This window comes from Rattus norvegicus, chromosome 1 (assembly GCF_021556685.1).
Source record: "Rattus norvegicus strain SHRSP/BbbUtx chromosome 1, alternate assembly SHRSP_T2T, whole genome shotgun sequence".
NCBI classification, from domain to species: Eukaryota; Metazoa; Chordata; class Mammalia; order Rodentia; family Muridae; genus Rattus; species Rattus norvegicus.
In genome coordinates this window covers 227,059,592-227,084,403 of record NC_141534.1, presented here as the reverse complement: position 1 = coordinate 227,084,403, position 24,812 = coordinate 227,059,592, and the positions used below count along the sequence as shown (strand labels likewise).

Sequence of the window (24,812 nt, the reverse complement as noted above, 5' to 3'; positions counted from 1 at the left end):
CTCTTTTGCAGGACTAGGCTCAAGGCCTCCTGTCTATTGGGATAGGTAGCCCTTGAACAAGGAGGTGCACCCCATTCTGTTCCCCCTTTTCTGTGTAGACTTTCTGACCAAGACATCAAAACTTCAGTCTCTCAGTATTCTCCAGTTCTGGAGATTCCTGAACGGTAAAGAGATGTCATCATACCTAGTAGGTGGGGTTTGTGGTTCAGTTATCTATGTGAGCCCAAGGCTTTGTTGTTCTGTGCACATAGCAGATACGACTCACTTTAGAAATGAACGAAAGGAGACCATGGCCTAGGAGCTCTTAGTACCATCCCCGACCTTCTTTCTTTCCTATCAGTGCACATCTAACAAACACGAGCATCACAGGCTATACAGGAGGCACAGATACACTGTCAGTGCAGCCTGGCTCTTTTCTGCTTCATCTGAAAAGACAGACCCCTAGGACCAGGACCAGGTGCCTCTGGATTGAACATTTACCTCCCCACATAAATGAAGTACAACAAGACGTACGAATCATACCTCTAACTTAGCAATGGTAGAAAGCCCTATTCCCCCAGGAGCAGAAGGAAACATTCTCTAAGCTTGCCTGCAAAACCCGTTCCCAGAATACTCATGCAATCTGACCCGGAGAGACAGTCTTGAATTGGAAAATAAAAAATATATAATGAATGCTTAGAGCCTTTGGGGCTGTGACTGAAGAGAACTCTAGAGGACTGTGAAAGATACCTGTATAATGCAAGGCGCAGTGTGCTGCATAGGGATTTAAAGGCAATTCCTATCACAACCCACGCTGCATGAGGCCTTCCTCCCTGTACCTCTGTTGCCCTGTGGGACATCTTTTTGTGACTTCTCCATAGCAAGTCAGAAGACAGAGATTCTGCATGTAAATCAGTGCAGCGTTAAATGCCTTCCCTTCAGTGGGCTGAGCCGAGCTACACAGACATCTCTATCACACTGCTGTGGGGTGGTGGGAGCAGGGCCAGCGCTGCCCCGCCATGTTTAGTGGTTGACTGAGACAGTCAGCTCCTGGCAATCATTCTAGCTCTTCTGTTTCAGCATGCCGCTATCCCAGCCTGCCACTTTATACACTGGCTTTAAAATAACCACCGGTTCTTGCAAGTGACTTAAACCCAAGAGGAAATTTTATATATAATTACCCCAATGCCTGCCGTCTCCAGAATTACAGCGACTCAAGAGAAGCTCTAATCAGACGGAGGCACACGGAATGTTTTTAGGCATGGAATTTAATACAGGTTGACACGTTTGAAAGAAAGTTGTCTCCTCAGGACGGCGTCAGACACAGAAAGCTTGCTGGTAAGGAGGCTGGAGACACAGGGTACTGAGTCAAACTCACTACTAACTAGCTTTGAGACCTTGATCTAGACACTCCTATATTCTCAGCCTCAGAATCTCTGAAATAACAGGTTGAACCTGAAACTCTCTAGGCCTCCTGTTCATTTTAACATTCTGGGAATCAACAAAGTAATTGGATGTAGAAGATGGATCTCTGAAGGAGCCCAGTTTTAAAAGAGACCTATCTGTTTGTCTGTCTGTTGCTTTGTATATCAAGGGGATATGTTTATGAGGGGAAGGTTTCAGGCATTGCTACACTCAAGATTCTGATATGACCGATTAGGAATCTCTTGGAATCACAGCACAGCAATACCAGTTGGTTGTTGGAGCCACCCTGAGGTTTCTCTGCTCTGTGTTCAAAAAATTAAATAAAACATTTGAATGCCAAAACAGAGTATGAGGGAATGAACAACCTGCCATTTGAAGAAGGAACATTTCCTTGGGGTTATAAATAATGCACAGTTCAAGATTTTTTATTTTGCAGGAATAAGCAGCCATTACCTTTTATAATATCACTGCCAACCTCTGGGGTTTGGAGAGAAAACCTCTCTAATGGATACACTTGCCCAGAACAGACAACAAAGTCTACTTAGGTGCAGTGTTAGATACACTGTGACCCTTAGGGAAGACATAGAACTGGACTCTCAGGAAGAAGGGTTTAGCACAGCGGTGTTATTGACAGATTCTGGGGCTCATCGAGTTGTTCAGCCAAGAGAGCTGGGGATCAATAGTAGCATCAACAAAATGCTCCAGATCCTGCTGATTTCTCAGAATGTGGGGGCTGAGAAAAAAGAGGCCAGCACTGTGGTCAGTCTGAGCAGCCTTGAGGTCAAGAGATTGATGACTCTGAGTGAGAACAAATACCAACTGACTTCAAGGACATGGGGGCCAGTCAGAGAAGCCGGTGTTCTCTTTAAAGGCAACTTTAAAAAGGGACTAGTGAAGAGTGTACTTGTAAGGCACATGAGTGTGTCACACACTCAGTGAGTGTTGTCTAAAAGAGAGGAGGTGTCATGAGCCGGCAGGGGACCCATAGTTTTCCTCTGAAAGAATGGTGTCTTCTTGACCTTCATTTCCTCATCTGTAGTCAGGTTTCTAGCTATAAAATGAAGTTCCTTAGAAAGGACTACAACTGGCCTGAAAGCCATAGAGCTCTTAAGAACCGAAAATTCTGTTAGACATCTTCTAAAAGATGCTGGGGAGACTCTCCACTGCAAATAGTTATAAGAAGTGTGTGGGTTCATTTCTGGGTCTTCAATTCTATTCCACTGATCTACCTGCCTGTCTCTGTACCAACACCATACAGTTTTTATCACTATTGCTCTGTAATACTGCTTGAGGTCAGGGATGGTGATTTCCCCAGAAGTTCTCTTATTGTTGAGTATATTTTTCACTATCCTTTTTTTTTGTTATTCCAAATGAATTTACAAATTGCTCTGTCTAACTCTATGAAGAATTGAGTTGGAAATTTGATGGGGAATGCATTGACTCTAGAGATTGCTTGCAGCAAGATGGCAATTTTTACTATATTAATCCTGCCAATCCATGAGCATGGGAGATCTTTCCATCTTTTGAGGTCTTCTTCAATTTCTTTCTTCAGAGACTTTAAGTTCTTGTCATACAGATCTTTCACTTGCTTGATTAGAGTCACACCAAGGTATTTTATATTATTTGGGACTATTGTGAGGGGTGTCGTTTTCCTAATTTTTTCTCAGCCTGTTTATCCTTTGAGTAGAGTAGGCTACTGACTTGTGTGAGTTAATTTTATATCCAGCCACTTTGCTGAAGTTGTTTATCAGCTTTAGTAGTTCTCTGGTGGAACTTTTGGGGTCACTTAAGTATACTATCATATCATCTGCAAATAGTGATATTTTGACTTCTTCCTTTCCAATTTGTATCCCTTTGACCTCCTTTTGATTTTTAATTGGTCTGGCCAGGACTTCAAGTACTATATTGAATAGGTAGGGAGAGAGTGGGCAGCCTTGTCTAGTCCCTGATTTTAGTGGGATTGCTTCAAGTTTCTCTCCATTTAGTTTAATGTTAGCTACTGGTTTGCTGGCTTTTACTATGTTTAGGTATGGGCCTTGAATGCTTGATCTTTCCAGGACTTTTATCATGAAGGGGTGTTGAATTTTGTCAAATGCTTTCTCATCATCTAATGAGACAAACATGTGGTTTTTTTCTTTGTGCCTCTCTCTATCCAGAGGCTGTCCTTTGTCCCCCTCTGTGTCAAATATCTTCCCCTCCTCCCTTATCCCTTCTCTCCCACCGTTTATTTCCTGTCTTAGTCTCTTCTTCCCTGTACTCTGCCCCTCTGTGGCAAATAAATTTCCTTTGTGCTGAGAACTTGGTCTTGGGGGTCCTGAGTTGATATCAATTCTTTCAACAACTATCAAAACTCTAGACCTGGATTATCTAATGCTCTCTTCTGAACCTCCTGGGTACCAGGCACACATGTGGTCAGCACACATGCATACACACATAAAATAGGATAAATAAATCTTAAAGTGGATATTAAAATGAAAAAAATTATGGCAGCATATAAAATCAAGAATTCTGAAATGAAAGCTTTTAACTTTCCATTTGGAGGGATTAATGCTAATTTACATAAGAATAGCTCCTTGAAGGACATTAACCAATCACAGCTTTGATCTTTCACAACCGTACTGAAAGATGAGCTGAGGGATTGTGTATAGCACAGTCAAAGTACAACCTGATTAGTGCTGGCTTCTAAGCAAAAACTCTGGGAAGCACTGTGTTTAACACTATTTACCCATGTGAGCACATCACAGGGTCTCCTAGATCTTAGTTTATGTGTATAAATCACTATGTTTTAGGAGAGAAAGGGAGGGAGAAAGGGAAGGAATAAAGGTTGAAGGAAGAGAGAAAAGAGGGAGATACGACAGACATTGAGAGTGCACATTCTAGAAATGCATGCTGGGATGGCACCACCATTCTTGAAAGTCCAATGAATATGTACATCATAATCTCAGCTGTACCACATTTAATAACACCTGACAGATGTTTACAGAACGTCAGTGTGTCAGACACCATCCTAGAAGGTGTTAGAGCAGACGAAACAGTGCTGACTTAAGATAAACAGTTTTTAATGTAGCTGACATAAAAAATTGCAGTTTACAAGGAAAAATTAGTACTGTTTAAAAGGGGTGTGTGTGTGTGTGTGTGTGTGTGTGTGTGTGTGTGTAAGGTGATAATATTTTCTGTGAAGTAGCAGAAGAAGGAAGTGGGGAAGAAATCACAGTGATCTGCTGAGACTCCAGGCAAGGATACGGCAAAGAGCAAGAGAGGCTCCATCAGAGAGAAGGCCCTGCACAGTCCTTAAAAGGAAACCTCCTGTTCCTATCCAACCCCTGAAAGATTGCTCACTCTTTCAACAAAGAAGCCTAACGTATAAAAGCCTGGCACGACCTAAGCACATATAACCCAGTGAACACTCGCAGAGCCCTTCCTTCATGACCTAGGAAGCCCAGGGGCCTCCAGTACCTTTTCAGTGACTCTGTGAAGCCAAGTCTATCTTCATGAAAATGACAAACGTCACTTCCAGGAGATTTGGAGCAGCACCTTTTCACTGACAGCCCCTGTGCAGAAGCTGTGCTAGGCGGCACCACCAAAACTTAGCAAGAATTTTGGAAACTACAAGTTGTCACAGATACCTTCACAAGCATAGCCGCCCAAGACCAGACGGCCAGTTCCACTTGGCAATGTTCTTGTTGAGACAGGAAAAATATATTTATTTTAGTAAGTCTCCCACCACAAGTACACTTATCTTTTCTCCACACTGGTATAAGAAAAAGAATGAATCCAGTATTTTCCTTGCATTCTAGGACAAGTGGTTTCTAGAAGATCATTTGAGTTGTGAGCCAAATTAGCTACTCTTGCTGAATGTATTTACTTTTGAAAATATGATTGTTTCTAAGCAAAATGTATCATTTTAATATGTAGAGAATTTATGCTGTTTATTAGATTAATAAATATTTAATTTGTTCCAGTTAAGTTTCTAGTGTGGTAAATGTTGACAAAAACACATGTTCAGAAGGTATTGATAATTCTGATTATTTTTATTCTTGTCTTTTAAAAAATTATTTATCTTTTATTTTTTGTGCATCGGTGTTTTTGCCTGTATGTCTACCTATGTGAGTGTGTCAGATCCCCTGGAACTGGGATTCCAGACAGTTGTGAGCTGTTATGTGGGTACTTGGAGCTGAATCTTAGTCCTCTGGAACACTAGCCAGAGCTCTTAACCACTGAGCCATCTCTCCAGCCCCAAGAATTCTGATTACTTTTTTGTAAAGAGTGTAAGAGGGTCCTGAAACTAAAAAGGTTAAGAACACTATAACAGTAAAATGGAAAAAAAATCCGTAAGTAATCTTTTATATGAATATTCATGAATGTTTGTGTGCATACATGCATGTGCACTCAGACACATTTTTTTAAAAAGATTGATTTATTTTATTTGTATGTGTATGGGTGTTCTGCCTTCACAAGTGTTACGTGCACCACATGTGTGTCTGGTGCCCGCAGAAGTCAGAGGAAGACGTTAGCTCCCCTGAGCCGATGCAGATATCTGTGTGCCATCTTATAAGTACAAGGAATCAGCCCTGTGTCCTCAGGAAGGGAAGAAAGTGTCCTTGACAGCTGAGCCATATCTTCAGCTCCACTCAGACACATTTTAAAAACTCTGAGATTCACGTAGCATAAGATTAACCATTTTAAAACAAATGATTCAAAGAGTACATGAGTGTTGTTGTGCCACCAGCATGCTGTCTAGTTCTAAACCTGCTCATTTCTCCAAAAGAACACCCTGGCAATGATCAGTCCGCAGCCTCTCTATGGACAGACCTACCTGGGAATTTCACACAAATGCAATCATTCACCGCGTCACCATTTGTGGCTCACTCGGCCCATGTCACATTGTTTCCATGGTTTCATCACACAGAAGTATGTTCCAAGGTTCATTTGGCATGTACTTGCTTTTAATGCATCCCCCTCCTCCTGATCCTTTAATGTTAAACACCAGATCTCCAATCAGAAAGTCTCCTTGCTAGGTGTGGGCATACAAGTATGTGTGGGGTGCAATGTTTTTGCCAAGTCATATGTAGGATATTGCAGATTCCAGCTTCACGTGGTTATTTTGACGTGTGTGTGTGTGTGTGTGTGTGTGTGTGTGTGTGTGTGTGTGTGTGTATCCCTATCAAGTCTGTAAAATGTTTACTGGCATGGAATGTTAGTCGCTTTCTGATGTTTCTTAATAAAATACACAGGTAGAGAATTTCTGTTTACTTCAGGGTTATTTTTTGAAGTAAATGAGCAGTTTGTTATATGGGAACAAATAACTGAAGGAGGATTGTTTCAGAGTCCAGATCAACCCCTTACTACACGTTAGAGCCTCAGCCACTGACTTCCTGCTCTAGGTCTCTATTTTCTCACATTGAAGATGGACATTGCCGCTCTAAGCTTCTCTTTTTTTTTTTTTTTTTTTTTTTCGGAGCTGGGGACAGAACCCAGGGCCTTGTGCTTGCTAGGCAAGCGCTCTACCACTGAGCTAAATCCCCAACCCTTTTTTTTTTTTTTTTTTTCTTTTTTTTTTTTTTTCGGAGCTGGGGACCGAACCCAGGGCCTTGCGCTTGCTAGGCAAGCGCTCTACCACTGAGCCAAATCCCCAATCCCTCTCTAAGCTTCTCTAAGCAGGGTCCCAGTCATCAGGATTCCACAAGCACCGTTTTTGTGGGTTTTGTGTTATCCACTGTACTTGCTTACAGTTTAATCGATTCACTTTTATTTATAGGAAAATTGGTTTTAAAAAACTATCATTAATATTAAATGCAGAAAGTTAATGTCACTTGGAAAGAGAAAAAGAATAAATGATTTCAAGTCAGCCGAGGATCTGGTGTGCCTGCCGTCTTCCTCCAGTGTAGAGCACCAGTACTGGTGACAGCTGGAGAAATCCTTGTCATGAGCTAAAAGCTGAGGCCTTGGTTACTTCTAGAAGCCAGGATTCGCTGCTCAGTCTCCCCGCCCCGCCCCCTTGAAAAAGCCGATGATGAACTCCCAGCTTTGGACACCACACTGCCTGTGGAATGCGTGGCAGAGACTTGAGATGGCACCGAAGTGCCCTTTCTAGCTTGTGATTTGTTCTGAATGTAAGTCCAAATGAATTCAGAAAGTATAAAATTCTCCAAAAGTTACAAAAATGTAGGATAAACACGCCACTCTTATTACCTCTGGAATTCTGTTTGTAGTAAAGCAGTTCATAACACTAGAAGGTTCTTGGTGCTTGACTCCCCCTCTCTTGAACATAAATATTAGTTACCCCATAAAAATGCTGACACACACACACACACACACACACATACACACACACACACACACACACAGAGTAACCTTGCAACTCCTCCTATCTAGAGAGCAGAACCATTTGTTCTGCCCTTTAAATTAGAGTCAGCCTTATAATTTGCCTCAGTCAATTCCACCACAGCATACATCTCTAATCTTATCTACCAAGACCTGCCCCCAAGGGTTGAACCACTGACTTCCTCTGCTCCCCACCCCAGTTTACAATTTCCCAGCAGCATGCTACCGTTCTTGGAAATAACCATGCTCATGTGGCCCTTAGGTACAGTAGTCAGCTAATAACCCAGGAATTACGTAACAGCTTTTAAAGGACTTTCTACACAGCGACTGGAAGCAGGCAAGCACAGCCTGCAGATCTCCATGACAGGTCTGAAATGGTGACTGATTTTGTCAAGAGGCCAAATGTTTACATCACTCTGCTTTGAGTTAGTTTTATTTTATTAATAAATCTTGAACTCAGGAGTATAAGTGTGGTTATCTATTGACTCTAAATTTGCTGATGTTTCCCAGAAGTTCAGATACAGAAGTCACTATGAACATCAAAGCACACACCCATGCACTTTTATTTTGCATCAAGCATATATCTAACAGTTTTACACATATAAATTCAATCTTTAAAGCCCTACAAGGAGGACTCTATTGTAAGTATTCTAAGATACAGAGAATGAGAAGGGTTTTCCAAGGATCTCTTGTTTCATAAATGTTCCCCTGATGACTTAAAGGAAGCAAATTAGCTTTGTACACAGACTCAGCCTGAAATCCTCCTTAAAGGCTGGCTGTGCAAATTTTCTATATCAACCACTAACTGAAGAGAGAGATGATTCACAACAGAGATGACTGACCAACAAGCTCATGTTTTTCAATCAACTTTTTTGTTTTGTGACAAGCTACTCACTGAAATGACCATTAATGCAATACAAAGTGGTTCTGCCCAGTGTCCCTCTCCCCTACCCTACCTGGGACAGGATGACTTCTAGCTATAAACGATGTTGCAGATTACAAAATCATTTCCACTAACTAAGTCACCTTGATGCAAAAGTGCCATAATCCAACCTTGTTCCATGAATACACCTTGCAGTGCACACTGGGGTTTGGAGTGGAACGTAAGTCCCGCCCCAGTGGTTTCCAGCATGGCCACAGGGCTTGCTTTGATTGATGATTGATGTGCTTTGATGCTCATAGTGACTTCTGTATCTGAACTTCAGGGAAACATTGAAGATTTCAAGGTCACCGAATTTAGAGTCAATGGATAATCAGATTTATATTCCTGAATTCAAGGTTTATTAATAAAATAAAACTACCCCAGATCAGAGTGATGTAAACACTTCAAGGGGTAGGGGCAGGGGCAGGGGCAGGGGCAGGGGCAGGGGCAGGGGCAGGGGCAGGGGCAGGCGCAGGGGCAGGGGCAGGGGCAGGGGCAGGGGCAGGGGCAGGGGCAGGGGCAGGGGCAGGGGCAGGGGCAGGGGCAGGGGCAGCAATAGTGGCCATGGGTGTGCTTCTGAGACGCAGCTTCACATTGGCATTTGTAGTAGACTGGGCTCTTTTCAAAGATCCTTACTCAGCTGATGCCAGGTTTCTTGCCATCACCACAGGTGGGGGAAATCTCAGGACAAGTCAGTAGGAGGCAGAGTTAGAACTTAGAGGAGTGAGAGCTAAACACTGTTTCAAGCACAGGCATTGGAGAGAGGGGTATTGGGTAAAGGATAGTACACATGCAGGTGTGATTGGGGACTTCTCGAGAGAATTGTTCTTAAGTGTTTTCACAATCACTATGTGTATGGCCTGGGTGGCTGACGTTACATCTCAAAGCATTGCTGAGGAAATTTATTTCTCCTTTTTTCTAGTAAATGAGGTTAGAGAATGGTTCTTGGAGCACACTGTATATGATTCTGGCGGTAAGGTAAATCCACGGTTCCCAAAGCATTAAGACTCATTTTTACTGTAGATGAAATTTATGGTCTTGTCTGTGAAATCGTCCAAAAGAAATTTTCAGCTATACATCTGGAAAGGGAACAAGGCCATACTCAGAGGTGATCACTTGGACCCTAAGTATAGGTCATTGCTATCTTAACATTTTTATTTGAAATTTTGCAAAGAAATACCATCACAGTAAGGTAGTCCTCATGCAAATTTTGTTATGAAATTGTTGACTCTTGGCTGGCAGGAAGACTTCAGTCAGACTCCAGAAAGACAAACTTCTTTCCCTTCCCACATTCTCTTACCTTCATTGTCTTTCTGACCTGCCTCAGAAGTGATTCATTCCAGTTCTTCACAGAAACTTTCAGAATCATTTACAGGGCTGGGGAGGTAGCCCAGTGGTTGAATGCTTGCTTAATATATAGCATGTACAAGGCCCTGGGTTTGATCCCCAGTACAAAACAAAACAAAAATCTAAATGCTGGATCCTTCCAGCTCTCATTCAATCTTCTGCCACAAGGCCAGCATACCCCAGGGGCTGTTGTTCTTTTAGCCTGCACCTGCACTGAAGGTACTTGGCACCTGAGCTGACCTTGGGTAAGGAATGACCAGAACAGAGAATACATCTTTGCCTTGAAAGCCACCAGATACCTAGATTCTGCTGCTACAGCACAACCCAGGGAAATCTATATGGAGCAGTACTTAACAGTCCATGTCTGCTGACCGTGCTCAAAACTGAAGGAGATTGAAGCTACTTTGATCTTTAGAAAAACAGAATTCTATGTTAAAGGAAAAAGAACAGAAAGACTCAAAGGGCCCACAGGAAGTAAAAGTCTGAACAAAGAACACACCAGAGAAGCAGAATGACTAAGCAAAAGCTTTCCGAAAGGAAGGAAGGGCATGAATTATAAAGGAAGCCCTTAAGTAACAGTAGGGCTCAAGGGAACAAGCATCCCCTGTAGAAGGGAGGGAGTGGGGAAACAGGGAAACTGACAGCAATCAACCATGAAGATGCCAAAAAGCACTGCCTAAGACCTGGCCTCAAGTAAACAGAAGCATGATTTAAAGTAACCAGATAGAGACCAGGTAGAAGAGAAAGAAAGAGTGGACTGTTTGTTTGTTTGTCTTATTGAATATTTTTTATTTACCTTTCAAATGATATCCCCTTTCCCAGTTCCTGCCCATAAACCCCCTATTTCGTCCTCCCTCCCCTTCTTCTGTGAGGGTGTTTCTCCCCACCCTCCCAACAACCCCCTTTTCCACCTCCCTGCCCTGACATTTCCCTACATTGGGGGGTCCAGTTTTGGCAGGACCAAGGACTTGTCTTCCCATTGATGTCCAACAAGGCCATCCTCTGCTACATATGCAGCTGGAGCCATGGGGCTGTCCATGTGTACTCTTTGGATGGTGGTTTAGTCCCTGGGAGCTCTGGCTGGTTGGCATTGTTGTTCTTATGGGGTTGCAAACCCCTTCAGCTCCTCCAATCCTTCCTCTAACTCCTCCAATGGTGACCCCACTCTCAGTTCAATGGTTTGTTGCAAGCATTTGTCTCCTTCAGTTCTTATCTCCACTCTTTATCCTCCCAAACCAATTACACTCTTACTGGAAGCGGGATATCTGCAGATTTATCCCCTTGGCTTACATTTCACATTCTAGAAGATCCGGACGGTCTCAGGCCTCTCACACACAGTATGACTGTGACAAGGCCATGCCTCCATTTCCCTTTGGCCACTATCTCCTAATTGTGCAGACCTCCATCTCTAACCATCCTTTAAAGGGGATATGAGTACTGACTCCCACTTCCTGACCAATCAGTGACCCGGAACCCCACTACTCACAAAGTGACCTTGTCAGCATCAACATCTCCTGAGAGCATAATCTGTAGTCACTAAGTCTGTGTTCTTCAAGACCCAAGATGTTCAACCTACTGGCCATTCTTTGCAGAGGAGTATTGTGTCCCTGTGTTGTAGTGAATGGAAATGTAAGCTAAGAATCTTGGCGCAGTATTCTAGAAAGTTAGTGACATTTACTAGCCCTGTGTAGAGAGTGCTACATGGACATCTCTCAGCCTCAGTTTCCCCTCTATAGAGTGGGACTAGCAATACCTGTCTAAGAATTCTGGTTATAATCAAGTGTTCACCAGAGCATGATGGATGCCAGGACTGGCAGAAGCACATTTTAGAGGCACTCTGGGCAAAAGCAGAAGATAGAAAAGAATCTGGGCATGCAAGACAGGAATTTAATTAGATTGATCCTGCTTTATGCTTTGTGGATTTTCTATAAAGCCAAAATATATTTAGAAAAGAGTTGTCTAGCTAGGAATTTTGACATACAGCACACAATGCTTTCCCAGAACCGTCTGCCCCACACCATGCCAATATCTATGTGAATGATTTAGCACCTACATGATTTAGCGCCTCTCAAGTCCGATTTCTCTTCCTGGTAAACACTTAGAAGAAAGAAAATCATCTCGAGTAAATTTCCTTGGAATAGACAAAACCATCTCAACGTAGTGTTTGGGCTTACTGTGTACAAGCTATTCAATTAGACGATGGAGTCTCCAGGAGAAAAATCATGATTTGGGGAGTTTCTAAGACAAGAAGCCTACATTTTTACCCATAAAAAGCATCAAGCCCTGATTAATCCTGAACCTGACATCCATAAAATAAAACAACACACTATTTCATCAATAAAGAAACTGTTGTGGAGGAGGGTTAAAAGAGAGAAAAGGAGAGAGTGAGCTAGAGAGAGCAAGGAAGAGAGGATTTGACGATGTCACACACCTTGCCTGAAGCAGGGAAAGAGCTTTTCTTGTAGACAATTAAACGTCTTTCCCATATATTGCTCTGGATGAGATCAACAGAACTGGCATCTATATTGTCCCATGACAGGTGCATCAGATAAGCCCACAGGTTCTCCACAGTCTCGGTCTCTCGGGCACCCCTTCCCATTGTCAGTGACATTTGGTCTCCAGATCCTGTGGTACTCAACATGCTTCTACCAATGACACATTCATTAATCTCACACCTTGCTATTGTATATCAGAGTCTATCACAGAAACCTCCAGAGCACAGTGTGTTTATCCCTATGTGAGGACTTCCCTGTCACCTGGTCTCCTCCTGGAAAAGTGTCCTGTATTTTAACTCCATCATTCTTATAAAACATATTTTAGATTTACTTATGTTTATTTTATGGGTCTGAACATTTTGCCTACATGTATGTATGAACCATGTGCATGCCTGGTACCTGGTGCCTCTGAAGGTCAGAAGAGGGCACTAGATCCCCTGACACCGGAGAGATGGATGGTTGTGAACCACCATGTAGATATCAGAAGCTAAACCAGGGTCCTCTGCCAGAGCAATAAATGTTCTTAACTGCTGAGCCATCTCTCCAGCAACCACCATCATTCTCTTTTATGCAGATGAGTCCAAACTGCCAAACTCTCACTGGGACCTTCAGACCATCTTCTTAAACTGCAGCTGGGTTGGCAGGCAGCAAACCCCAGCAATGCCCCTGTCTCCACCCCCTACAGCTGTGGGTTACAGGCAGACAAACGACTATGCCTCTCTTTTTACATGGATGTTGGGGATTTGAACTCACGCTTGTGCAGCAAATGCTTTTATTCTCTCAGCCATCCACCTACCCCATGTGCCTTTCTGTCACAGTCTTACAGAGGAGATTCTTAACTAAAAACTAAGGAAATATTCAACTAAACAATAATAATTTCCTCTCATCATTTTTTAAAATTATTTTTATTTTATGGTCACTGAGATTCTGCCTGCATGTATATCTGTGTGAGGGTGTCTAGTCACCTGGAACTGGAATTACAGACAGTTGTGAACTGGTCTGTCAGTGCTGGAAATTGAACCCTGGTCCTTTGGTTAAGAGTGGCCTGTGTTGGGTTGGGGATTTAGCTCAGTGGTAGAGTGCTTGCCTAGCAAGTGCAAGGCCCTGGGTTCGGTCCTCAGCTCCGAACGGCCTGTGTTTTTAACTACTGACCATCTCTTTGGCCACCCCCTCCCTGATCTTACCATTTTCCATGACCTTTACATGTTGCCTACAGCCTTCCTTGCAATTTGCCTATGATTTGAAGAGTTGTTTTTGTTTTTGTTTTTGTTTTTTAAGTAAGGTGTGTTCAAAGATCTTAGTTAAGTATTCAAAAGATAAAATCAAAGCTTAGACTTGTATGAATTCAACAAGAACCAGTTATAATGCTACCCTTTTCTCTATAGGAGTCTAGTCACCAACAAGGAAATGGTTTTGATGGCCTTTCTCTGGTAGCCAAGGAGGAATAGAAGATATTTCTTCAATTGGATTAGGAAGTGTATTGGCCAATTCAATTCTTAGTAAGGTGTATTGGCCACCTTACTAATAGACAGACAAGAGATTGAAATTCAGAGAATAGGGAGTTGAGAGACCGAGGGTGGCTCTTAGTTAGAGAAGGGTTTACCCTAGGAACTATAAGGCCCTGAGCTGGACCTCCAGTACAGAAGACAATATTAGGTAGAGAATGATGTTCAAAGAGTGTCCCCTCACCTCTGAAGAGAGGGGCCCAAGGGACCATAATCCCTGGGAGCAGCCAGACATGTATTCTGTCCTCTTGATATACGCTTGGGCTAAATTGATCATCTGCCTTTCTGCATCCTCAGAGCCAGGTACTGCTCTGTCCAGATGACTGTCTTTGAAAGCTTGCCTGAAGAAGGCAGAGGAGTGTCCAGTTAGGAAGCGTTTCTGTTTCTGTCCTTTGTGGGAGAAGAGGCAGGAAACTCAACCTAAACATTTCTCTGTATGCAAGAATCATTCATTAATTTCTATAAGAAATATTTTGTAGGAAAAAATATCTGGGCCTTATTAAATGAATGGGTCTTGATTTTCCAACTAAGGAAAAATGATTCTTAAATAGGGCTACTTTATAAAAAGCCCCCAAAGACTTGACAGATTGGCAAGAGTCTACCCTGCATCCTTCTAAGGCTTTTCCAAAGACCGTTCACTGTCTCAACTATGTCCTCCTGAAGTCCAGATCTAGGGAATTATTGCTTCAGGATGGGAGCTGGGTGAATACGCACATCTCAGACATGCCAGGGACTCATTTCTCCCCAGACTCATATTTCTAGTACCATTCCCTCCGTGATGACTCATGATAACTTGTGATAAACACATTTCTTGACTCAAGAACGTAGTGTCCTACTCTGAAGGCCTTACCAGGCAGCAAAGGCTCTCCCTCCATGCAACTGTTTCTGCTCCTTTCTAATTTAATCCTCTTAATGAGAATTGCTTTTCTAAAATTGCTTACATATCATAGCTTTCCCCTTGAACAGGACATTAAGATTACAGATCTTTCCCCCTTGGTTATTATTATTACTTTAATGTATGTATGTATGTACCTATGTGTATGTATGTGACATCAGTATTGGCATGTCACCCACAGGTTAGGCTGATCCATAGGCCTTTTTACCTCACACCAAATGCAATGGCACACACTAGAGGCTTAGGCTTACTTCTTTAAGATCCCGTTTGATTGGCTTTTGTTTATACTTTTCTTCTATCAGAACGAATCAGCAATTTATATCTAAAACTAAACTCACGAGTACTGTGGCAATTAAAGTGCTTGTGCAAGTGATGGTAGCTGACTGCTGTGTGTTTTTATCAAACCCTGGCACTGCCCTGAGAAATCTCCAGGTGTCTTCTCACAGACAGAAGACAGAACTTTCAGGATTCTCCTGTGAAAAAATTTCATGGTGTGTGTGTGTGATGGTTAGTTTGAATTTTCAACTCAACACAGTTTAGAATTAACCAGGAAAAGAACCTCAATGAGGAATTGTCTAGAGCAGGTTGGCCTGTACTCAAGGGCATGCATGATTATCTCCATCATATAGATTGAAGTGGAAAGACCCACCTACTGTGGGGGACACCATTTTGAATGGGGAACTCGAGCTGGGCACAGGTATGCGTGAATGCATTAATTCATCATTTTCTGCTCATGATATGAATGTCATGTGACTTAACTGCATCAAGCTTGGCCGCCTTGACGTCCCCATGGTAGTAGACTGGGGCCTGGAACTGTGAGCCAAATAAACCCTTCTCCCTTAAGTGACTTTGTTGGTGTATATTTTATCACAGCAACAGGAAATGAAACCAAGACAGTCCCTAGTCCATTTCAGTAAACGATTTCAGCTGCCTGAAGGAAAGTTACCTCGGCTGAATGGCCCCATGTTGGGCAGGCTTTGGGCTGACACAGACTGCCAGAGAATTGAAGTTAGTGGAATTGTCAGCCTTGAGATTCCTCCTGTGCTGGGTTTCAAATTTTCTTCTAAGCTGCATCACTGTGCCCACTTCACTTCTCCCTGAATCTTTTTGTCCCTCTCTCTTCTCTTTCCTCCCTACTGAATCCTTCTTTTGTTTGTTCTTTCCTTTGCTTTACTCTACATGCTGAGCACAGCCATTAGTCCTCCATGGCACTGCCACTGGAGCATTCTGGAAAGTGATGGCAGGATGGGAACAAGACAGCAGCAGCACTGAGGCTCTCCTTCATAGCTGTGTCCACTGCAGGTCACCGTTCCACCCTACAAACAGCCAATCAAAATAACCCCAACATCCTCCCCGGGACAGTCAAAACCACAAGACACTCTGCCCAACCAAACAGTGTGTCCATGACCTTGGCACTATGTATTGTTTCCCATTTAAGCCTCTTACAATGCATTTTGTTCTTAGACCAAATTATTATTATTATTATTATTATTATTATTATTATTATTATCAAATATCTACACTAGTTCCAGTTATATTAAAACTAGTCACACACTCTATCCTCCAAAAAGCTTGCCAGTTACTTCTTTTCCTTTGGGTACACAGTGAAGACCAACCTCTCGGCTTACTGAAAGGTCTGGTGTGTTTTTCTCATTACAAACATACAATAGTATTGCCTGATTGTTCTGTTGTCCAAGGCTTTTAGTGTAAAACACACACAGCACAGAGATGAAACCTTCTCTATCTCCAGGCCACTATAGTGTTAAACAAAGCAAGTCCCTTTTAGAGCTACAGCAGATATTCTGGTTGAAATGAAGTAAGATAAGAATTGTTCCCATTTCTGTGAGAGTGAACAAGGTTGCCTGTGACACAGAACAGGGTCTCTCTCTGACAGTGAATGGGCTTTCTTGTCCACTAGTGGCCCCTGCCACCTTTCTAGAACCACAGATGGAGACCTCATTTTGACACATGCCCACCTTCTTTAGAAATGGAATTTTCTTCTTGTTCTCACTTTCCAAGTAAGAAAACCAAGACTCCAGAAGGCAAGGTACTTAAGATGGTGTGGCTATCAGATGGCAATGTTAGAGTCAGGATCTGCAATCAGTCATCTGGCTGCAGAACCCACACACAACGACAATGTTGCACTTAGGGCCAAGAACTGTGGAGCAGAAGGCTGCCCAAGGTGCTTCCAAACACAGAACTCACGAATCAGGAATATCTAAGTTCTTATTTAGGCTAAGTAGCTTCTCCCATGGTTGCCTCACACTCACAGTTCAAGGTCTCACAAGCACAATTGTGTGCCCCTTGGTGTCCTTAGGGAGATGTGTAGCCACCAAGGATAAGAACTAGAGCTTTTGGTTGTATCTCTATTTATTTCAGCTACTGGTTTGAAGGGCTCGTTCATGTTATCTTTTACAAAAAAATCTAGTTCTCAGATGTAAGCAAATGAACCTTAGCTGAACATAATTTATTGTTCAAATACATTCAATCCCAGATATGTTAGTGTGAAGTATATTTATGTATTCTTGCCAGGAGTCAAAAGAATAAACCAAATCGTAATAAAGATACCTCTTATTTTAGAAGGAGTAAAAAAATAAAAACTACAAAGAAAATTTTATTTCTAAAATAGTAAGCTTAGGAAATTAAATACCATTTTGTTTGACTCCAAAACATGGAATATTACATATAAGCAAATTTTGCTTATGTATATAAAGATGTATAGATTTTCCATTAAAAGGTCATCAGCATTCCTAGGAAATTCAGGTCACATCCTGAGAGTTGCATGAAGTGGATGACCTGCTACAGTCCCAGTGGCTGGACAAGAATTCTGGTTCAGAACTTTGCATGAATTTATTCCATGTATGAGATGTACAGTGTTATGTCTGGATGTCCCTGACCCACCCCAAAAATATGGTACCCTTGCTCTTACTCTTTGGGACGCTGAAAGTCTTCCCAGCCAATCTCTCTCATGGTATTAGTAATAGTACACATGCAGAGAGCAGGCTGGGCCAGCTGGGGTTGGGGCCATCCAACTACTACTCTTCAAACCACACTAAGAAGTCTGGATCTAACAATTCCATCATTCATTCACTTACTAGCTGTGATTCTACAAAGATTTGTCTTATATATTTCTCCTCTGCCTTCCTCTCCCCACACTTTGGTTCTGTCAACATTTACAAAGTCCAAGCACCTAGGGATAATAGCTAGCATTGTAAGGTTATTTTGTATTACTATGTGCAAAGCATTGCATAGGTCCCCACCTTCTTGACAATGAGCCTAGCATCTTGCAGACTGTTAACCAGTCTTAGACCTGAGAGAATGTCACGCTGGCCATCCAGCTCTTCATTTTTATTGAGTCTCTGCATTCTGACTGCCTTGACCAGGACTCTTGATTTATGGCTTCATTCATTCTAAAAAGGCATATACAAGCATCAAGCACCATTCGAGGTTCCAGAAATACAATGGTAAGCAAAAATCATATGGGGGCCCCACTCCCTACTCTGAGCGCACTGCATTAATCAAACATACCCAAGATAATGACAAACTGAGATGCGAGAAATAAAAGCATTTTTAAAAAAAGCTGGTGTATAGTCAAGAAGAGAGCAGGATAGGCAGAGAAAATTTCCATTCTTCAACACAATTGAAGAAGTGGCAGCTGCTATTTAAGCCAAAGGTAAAGGCAGAGAAGCCATAAGAGGGTGTTAGCGTTGTTGTGCTAAGAATGTTAGTCATACTTCTAAGAGTGATGGAAAGTAACCACAAGGTTTTAAGATGGAGAAATTGGTCGCGAGGCTAAAGCTACGCTCAAGGTTTTAAGTGGGGCAGGCTGGAGGGTGGATAGAAGATGCTTTCAGCTCTGAGTGCCAGGTCCATTTGAGACTTCTTTGCAGCCAGGAGCATGAGAGCTATTGTAGAATCCCAGTGTTCTGGTTATTGCAGTCAAGGGTGAAGGAGAGGTCATTTCTAGATGGATAAACTGGATGACTGACAATGTCCTTCATTATCATAACGTCCTATAGAAGAAGAGCAGCTTGGGGATGAGTGGAGGAAGAAATCCTTGCTCTGAACTCCGTATTAAGCCATAGGCATCTCATTTTGACTATACAATGAATACCGTTATTTATTTCTCAGTTTTAAAACTACCTAGGTTGTTCTAGTTCTGCCTCCATAGATCTAACTTTCCAAAGCAATATAGAGCTCCATGAACCTCACTAAGTCTCTCAGGAAGAATACTCCCCCTCTCTGGAGACCAAAACCCAAAGCCCAAAGAAATGGATCTGGGGTGATGCCAGAGACTATGAATAGGCTCTTTTGGTACCTCAGATGGGGAGCTTCGTGGCTGTGCAGACTGTGTACTGCATGAACCCCCGTGTGCTATGCATGTCAAGGCCCATGTGAATGCTGCCTCCTTCCTAACCAGCCTCTGCTCAGTTTTCTCCAAAAGACTACAAACTCCAGTCAGCCCAGGGGCCAAGAGGAGTCAATGACCAAAGCCAGCCACGTTGAATTCTTTGCCTATGGGCTCTCTTTTACAGCTTTCTTCAGCCTGCCATCCTATTCCCATTCTCTCTCCCCCAGAGAAGGGGGAAAGCCAAGAAAGCATGAGCTTTCCTCACTAAGACACCATGGCTTGCAAGAGTGCCCCAGATTTGTGCTCCAAACTCAAGACAACAGCAATGTTCACTCAAATAAACAGTGCTTAGAGGCAAGCAGGCTACACCACACCCGGCAGCTTTTTATAGGTGACATAAAATATCCCCCAAACACCAGTCCGAAAAGCACCTTGTCCATTGATCACATGCCCTCCAGGACCCAAGCTGCTGTGTAAATGGCAATGAACACCTCTTTTCTTTGAGACACATGACTGCGCTCTGACATCCGGTTACCTGGAACAGGTCTGGTCTGATTGTTCTTTCAAAGGTCCTGAGGCTAAAACATTTCTCAGCTGCTGGTCTGGATTGTTTCCACAGTGAGAAGCAGAGACGACTTTCTCCCTAGCCGAGGCTCGTATCTGCCAGCCCACAAGCACATGATACTGGACTCACAGAATTGGTTTAGAAGCCGGAGTTTCCTGTTCACATACGCTCTAAGCAAAAAGCACTGACTCAAGCCAGGAAGGGTAGAGCGTGGCTGTAGTCCCAGAGACTACAGTTTCAAAAACTCAAGGCTATCCTGGGCTTCAAGAGAACGTACCTCAAAAAAAAAAATTAAAACAGTGAAGTGATTCCTGAACACTTGCCTGGCTTGTAGTGTAATGGGAGCCAATCCGATGGCCCCGGATCAGAATACTTTCAGCTCCCATTTTGTGGCTTCTCCATTATTGCTGCTCCTTACCACTCTGGTCCTTTCCCAAATGCTTTTGAAAAATTCCTTTTCGGGGTTCTGAGAAATGACTCAGTGTTTGAAGGGTGACAAACCTCTGTTTGATCTCTGGGACCCACATAGGGAAAGGAGAGAATAACTCCCACAACCTGTTTTCTGACCTCCACACACATATGTACACATGCCTGTACACACACACACACACATACACACACACACACACACACGCACGCACGCACAAGAATCTAAATTCTTCTTGTGGACATACTGCTTCAAATTCCCCCATGAAATGGTTGTTCCACAGAGCTTCTTTCCAAAGCTGTTGTTCAGAAAGGGTTTAGACTGGGAAATCTCATCCCAGTGTTATATATCCCAGATAATACACTAACATTCAGCCCACGCTGCATTTCTCCCCTCATGAGTGCCTCAGCTGTCACTGCTGACGTGGCAGATGTGCCCCCCCTGGACTGCAGGCACGACTCTCTATTTTCTCTTTACAAAAAGCATTCCTTGGATATCGACGTGTCCCGTTTTTCCAGAAGCAGCAGATGACCTTCCAAGGCTGACTGTGGGCAGCAGTGGTCTCCGCCCACCAGCGGCTGTGTGAATTGCATCAGCTGGTGATGTCTGGGTGGAAAGGAGGCTCAGCAGCCGGTCTACCCAATGTGGGGACACTGGCTTCTGGCCAGCCACACTCCACGGCTCTCTATTTACCCTCAGGTTATCTATCTCTCAGTTACAGTTCTTCCCCCAAACTTCATAATAACTCGAAGTTTCCTTCCATGAGTTAGTTCTCAACCTGAACATTTCTCTGAGGGCAATTCCGTGAACCTGGGGAAACATTTCCCGAATCACAGGTAGGAATCCCTTCTTCCTTATCTTTCATCGCCCACCTCTCTTACATAGGAATAGTGTACGTAAGAAACACACAGCCACGCAATGGTTAACACAGCAGAAGCAAGGTGCAACCTGCAGGACTGATCTGAATAGCGGGTTTGGGTTTCTGCCTCTGCCCCAACTCTACCTGGACAGGTGGAGGAAGAACCAGGGGACACTGGCTAAGAGAGGAAAAGTGTCTTCTCGCTTTCATTTCAGTGTCCAGCAGTGGGTGTCCAGAGCAGAGGCACAGCTGGATTCTCATGGGGGGTCGGAGGGCATGTCCACCCAACAGTAGCACCCTTTGGCTGCGGTTGCCCTTGGCTTGCTCCTTGCTCTCAACCTCATACGGGACTCATTTCCTGCTAGTTTAATCTAGGGCCTTCCCTAGAATGGAGTCCATCTCCTCTCACTAATGACAAAAAGCAAATGGTCTTAATAGCAGAAAGCAGGCAAATCCCTCCAGAGCGTTTTACTGGTTTGTCTTACAGCACTAGGAATGGGGCTAAGGCCTCCCATGAGCCATCTTCTTTGAAATCCTGTCTCACCAAGGTTTTCAGGCTGTCTTGAACTCATTCTGTAGCCCCTGCAGGCCTCATACCTGTGATTCTCCTGACTCCACATCACTAGTTGCTGGGATTGCAGGCCTGACCAGGATCAGAACTCTAAAGTTTTTGTTCTTGGAGAATATAATCATGACCTATAGAAATTCCATTTCACAGTCCAAAGTCCTCACTGTCTCCTGAAAATAACTGGCCCATGTTTAGACCTCAAAAGGAACCTCGACTATTTTAAAGATACAGCTACAAGACGTCAAAATAAATAACAAAACAAGAGGAAAATCTGACAATCAGGCAGCTTTAGGAATCATACAAATCAATCTATAATAACTTTGAATAGAAAGCAGCTTATCCACAATTCTATTCTAATTACGGCTCTAACAAAAGTTAAGTACAAAAATCAGAACAGTAAATTTCTTTTCCTTAAAATGCTTTCCAGAGCATTCCCAGAGCATGAAATTTCAGAAAGCCTACTATTTTACTATGAATATACTTCTCACAAGCAAAAGGCATGATTGCAGACATATTTCTCCAAGGAAAACATCATCTAAAGTGGTGGTTCTTCTCCTAATGCTGTAACCCCTTAGTACAGTTCCTCATGTTGTGGTGTCCCTCAAACATAAAATTATTTCTGCTACTACTTCATAATTGCAATTTTGCTTCTGGTAGGAATTACAGTGTAGATATCTGATCATGTGGATATCAGATATGCGACGCCCAAAGGGGTCACTACTCACAGCTTGAGAACAACTGATACAAAGCTTCTTCTTCAACACTGAATATTAAGTATGAATTTTATTATTAAAAATACTTATTAGGGAAAAAGCATGGTGGCCAAAAGTGACCCCACACATTGGTGGTAGCTGAGTAAGAAAGGTTAATTGTGATTTCTAGCCAGAAGCCTATTCTAAGAAAAGACCAATTTATCTATAATTATTCCTCTGGCTAATGCAGGAAACTGCTAACAATTTCAACAACCTCCTTGTTCCAGTTCTTATTCTTCTTCTTTTTTTAATGATGTACAGCAATTGCTCGTCTAATGAAGGGGCTCAATAAATAAATTAGACACCACTTTCAGCTGATGATTCTGAAAGAGACTTTCCATGCCAGGAATTGTTTAGAAACAAGACTCACCGCAGACCACACAGTCTGAACATCACTATTAGAAACCGAGATGACACTTGTGATGGGCCACAGCCTCTGTCCCAGACTCTGTGTTCATACTTGGTCACCATCCACTAACACACAGGCACATACCACAAGCTGACAAGATTGACTTTATGCCTCCAACATCTTTTTCCCATTCCTGGGTGGAATGATTATTTCCAGAAAGGTGCAAGGTAGCTACTGAGTTTCAGCAGTGATCGCTTTCTTTTCTTTTTCCAATGTATTTTAGTAAAATTTCTAGGGAGTCAAAACCCACAGAAGTGATCACTTTCTCAAAACTGAAACTCATCCTCCCAAACACGGCTGGTTGCCAGGCTGGAGGTAAGGTTGGACTAAAGGTAGGAAACAAAGTATCAGCTTTAATCAACTTTAATGGCCCCCTTTTTAAAAAGAAAGAGGAAAAGAAAGAGAAGATGTCTATACTTGATGCTCTAAAGCTTCACTTCCAGGTTCACCCTGAGTGTGACCCTTCCCACCCTGTGTTGTGCAGGAGTAAATAGGTTACATCCTGCCTTACCCTGGAGGCACCACCTCAACAGACTTTAGTAGCGGCTTCTGTGAAGGTTTAAAGGTTACAAGGCATCAAATATTATACATTTTATCTTAGCCAACATAAAGGTACTTTTGGTCTTGACAAAAGATACAGTTTCTAAATGAGCATAGCTTTTGTTTTTTAAGTGCCAAGACTCTGAAACATTTCTATTATTATTATTATTATTATTATTATTATTATTATTATTATTAACGTCATACTAGAGAAAAGTGCCTCTCCTGTTCAGAATGGGTGGCAAGTGCAGAAACATGGTGAAACCAGTTTATTGTTTACATTTTCAGACAATAAAACACACAAGACCACCGGGGCTCCTCCCTCAGCCCAATCAACCTCAGAGGCTGGGGCTACCCCCTTTAGCCTCTGTCCCAGGGTGTGGAAGGGAGAGCAATCAGGATACCCTGGAATGTCTCTAAGTTCTGTTCTGAGCAGGCTCTGAGGGTTGCCACCCTGATCCAGGCAAGCGCCCTGGCCCTCACAAGGGCTTTGCCACTCCCATTCTAAGTACTGCCCTGGGGCCTCGGTCTTCCTTTTCACGCTTACAGGTCTTGCATCTGGGGAAGGCTGGACTTTTTTCCTCCCGGAGGATCACCATCCTCCTTCACCCACTGTCCTTCAGGAGCAAACTCTCTCAGGACTGAGGCTCAGGAGACCAGTCACATCAGTTCAGAGAGGCCTCTGCACCCCACCTCTGCACCTTGCCTGACTGCGGAGGAAGATCGCGGATACTAGAGTTACAGAGGTTCTTTGCTGGTGCAGCTCGCACACACAGACAAGTAATCCCCAAAGTTGTTTTCATCCTCCTCATCTTCCTTTGCTGCCCAACCTTTCCTCCCGGACTCTAGCAGCACACACCCACACGCAGACACACACATGCATCCCTGCAGCTTCAATTTACCAGTTTAGATTTGGCGCGTTGCAAAAATTCTTCCATGTCTCTGCTAGGGACTGGGACCAGGGGTCCGATTGAAGAGCGCCTAGAGAGGAGAGCTGCGGGGACTTGAACGGGATCTCTAGAAAGTGGTCGCTCTGCGCAGGGACCAGCCGCTCCCTAGGCGGGCCGGCCGGGACTGAGCCCTTCTTGCTTCCTCTGGGCCGCTTGCCCAGCCCACGCCCCGCGGCAGCTACAGCTCCGACTCTGTCCTAATAAGGAAAGTGGGTGTGCCGCCCGGGAGCCCAAGGACCGCCACCCGCCTGCTGGCACGCGCCTTCGGGGGCCCTGACGCGGGGCAGCAGGTGGGGGTGGCGAGGGGCTCCTCGGCCAATCGCAGAGCCCCGCGGTGGCCTCCTGACGCGGTGCGCTGAAAGATGCTGCAACCATGGACAGCGCCCAGAAGTGCACGCCAAGTGCCAGGGGCTGCTGCAGAGTGACACTACTGCAGGCCTCACTGAGGACAGCAGCCAGCAAGGAAAGATGGAAAGAGGGGCCCAGGCCCCAGGAGGAG

The 24,812-nt window shown here is 43.5% G+C and overlaps 1 protein-coding gene across 16 annotated transcripts in view; it reads right to left on the bottom strand.

The window, feature by feature from the left end:
- Prune2 (prune homolog 2 with BCH domain) overlaps window positions 1–24,439 on the bottom strand; it is a 271,622-nt gene extending 247,183 nt beyond the window's left edge. For all 16 annotated transcript variants that reach the window (NM_001419567.2, XM_087549667.1, XM_087549653.1 and 13 more), the window contains 1 exon segment: window positions 24,266–24,439. In NM_001419567.2, the coding sequence (NP_001406496.1) occupies window positions 24,266–24,301 (36 nt within the window). In that variant the 5' untranslated portion in view covers window positions 24,302–24,439.
- Between the last annotated feature and the right edge of the window lie 373 nt (window positions 24,440–24,812).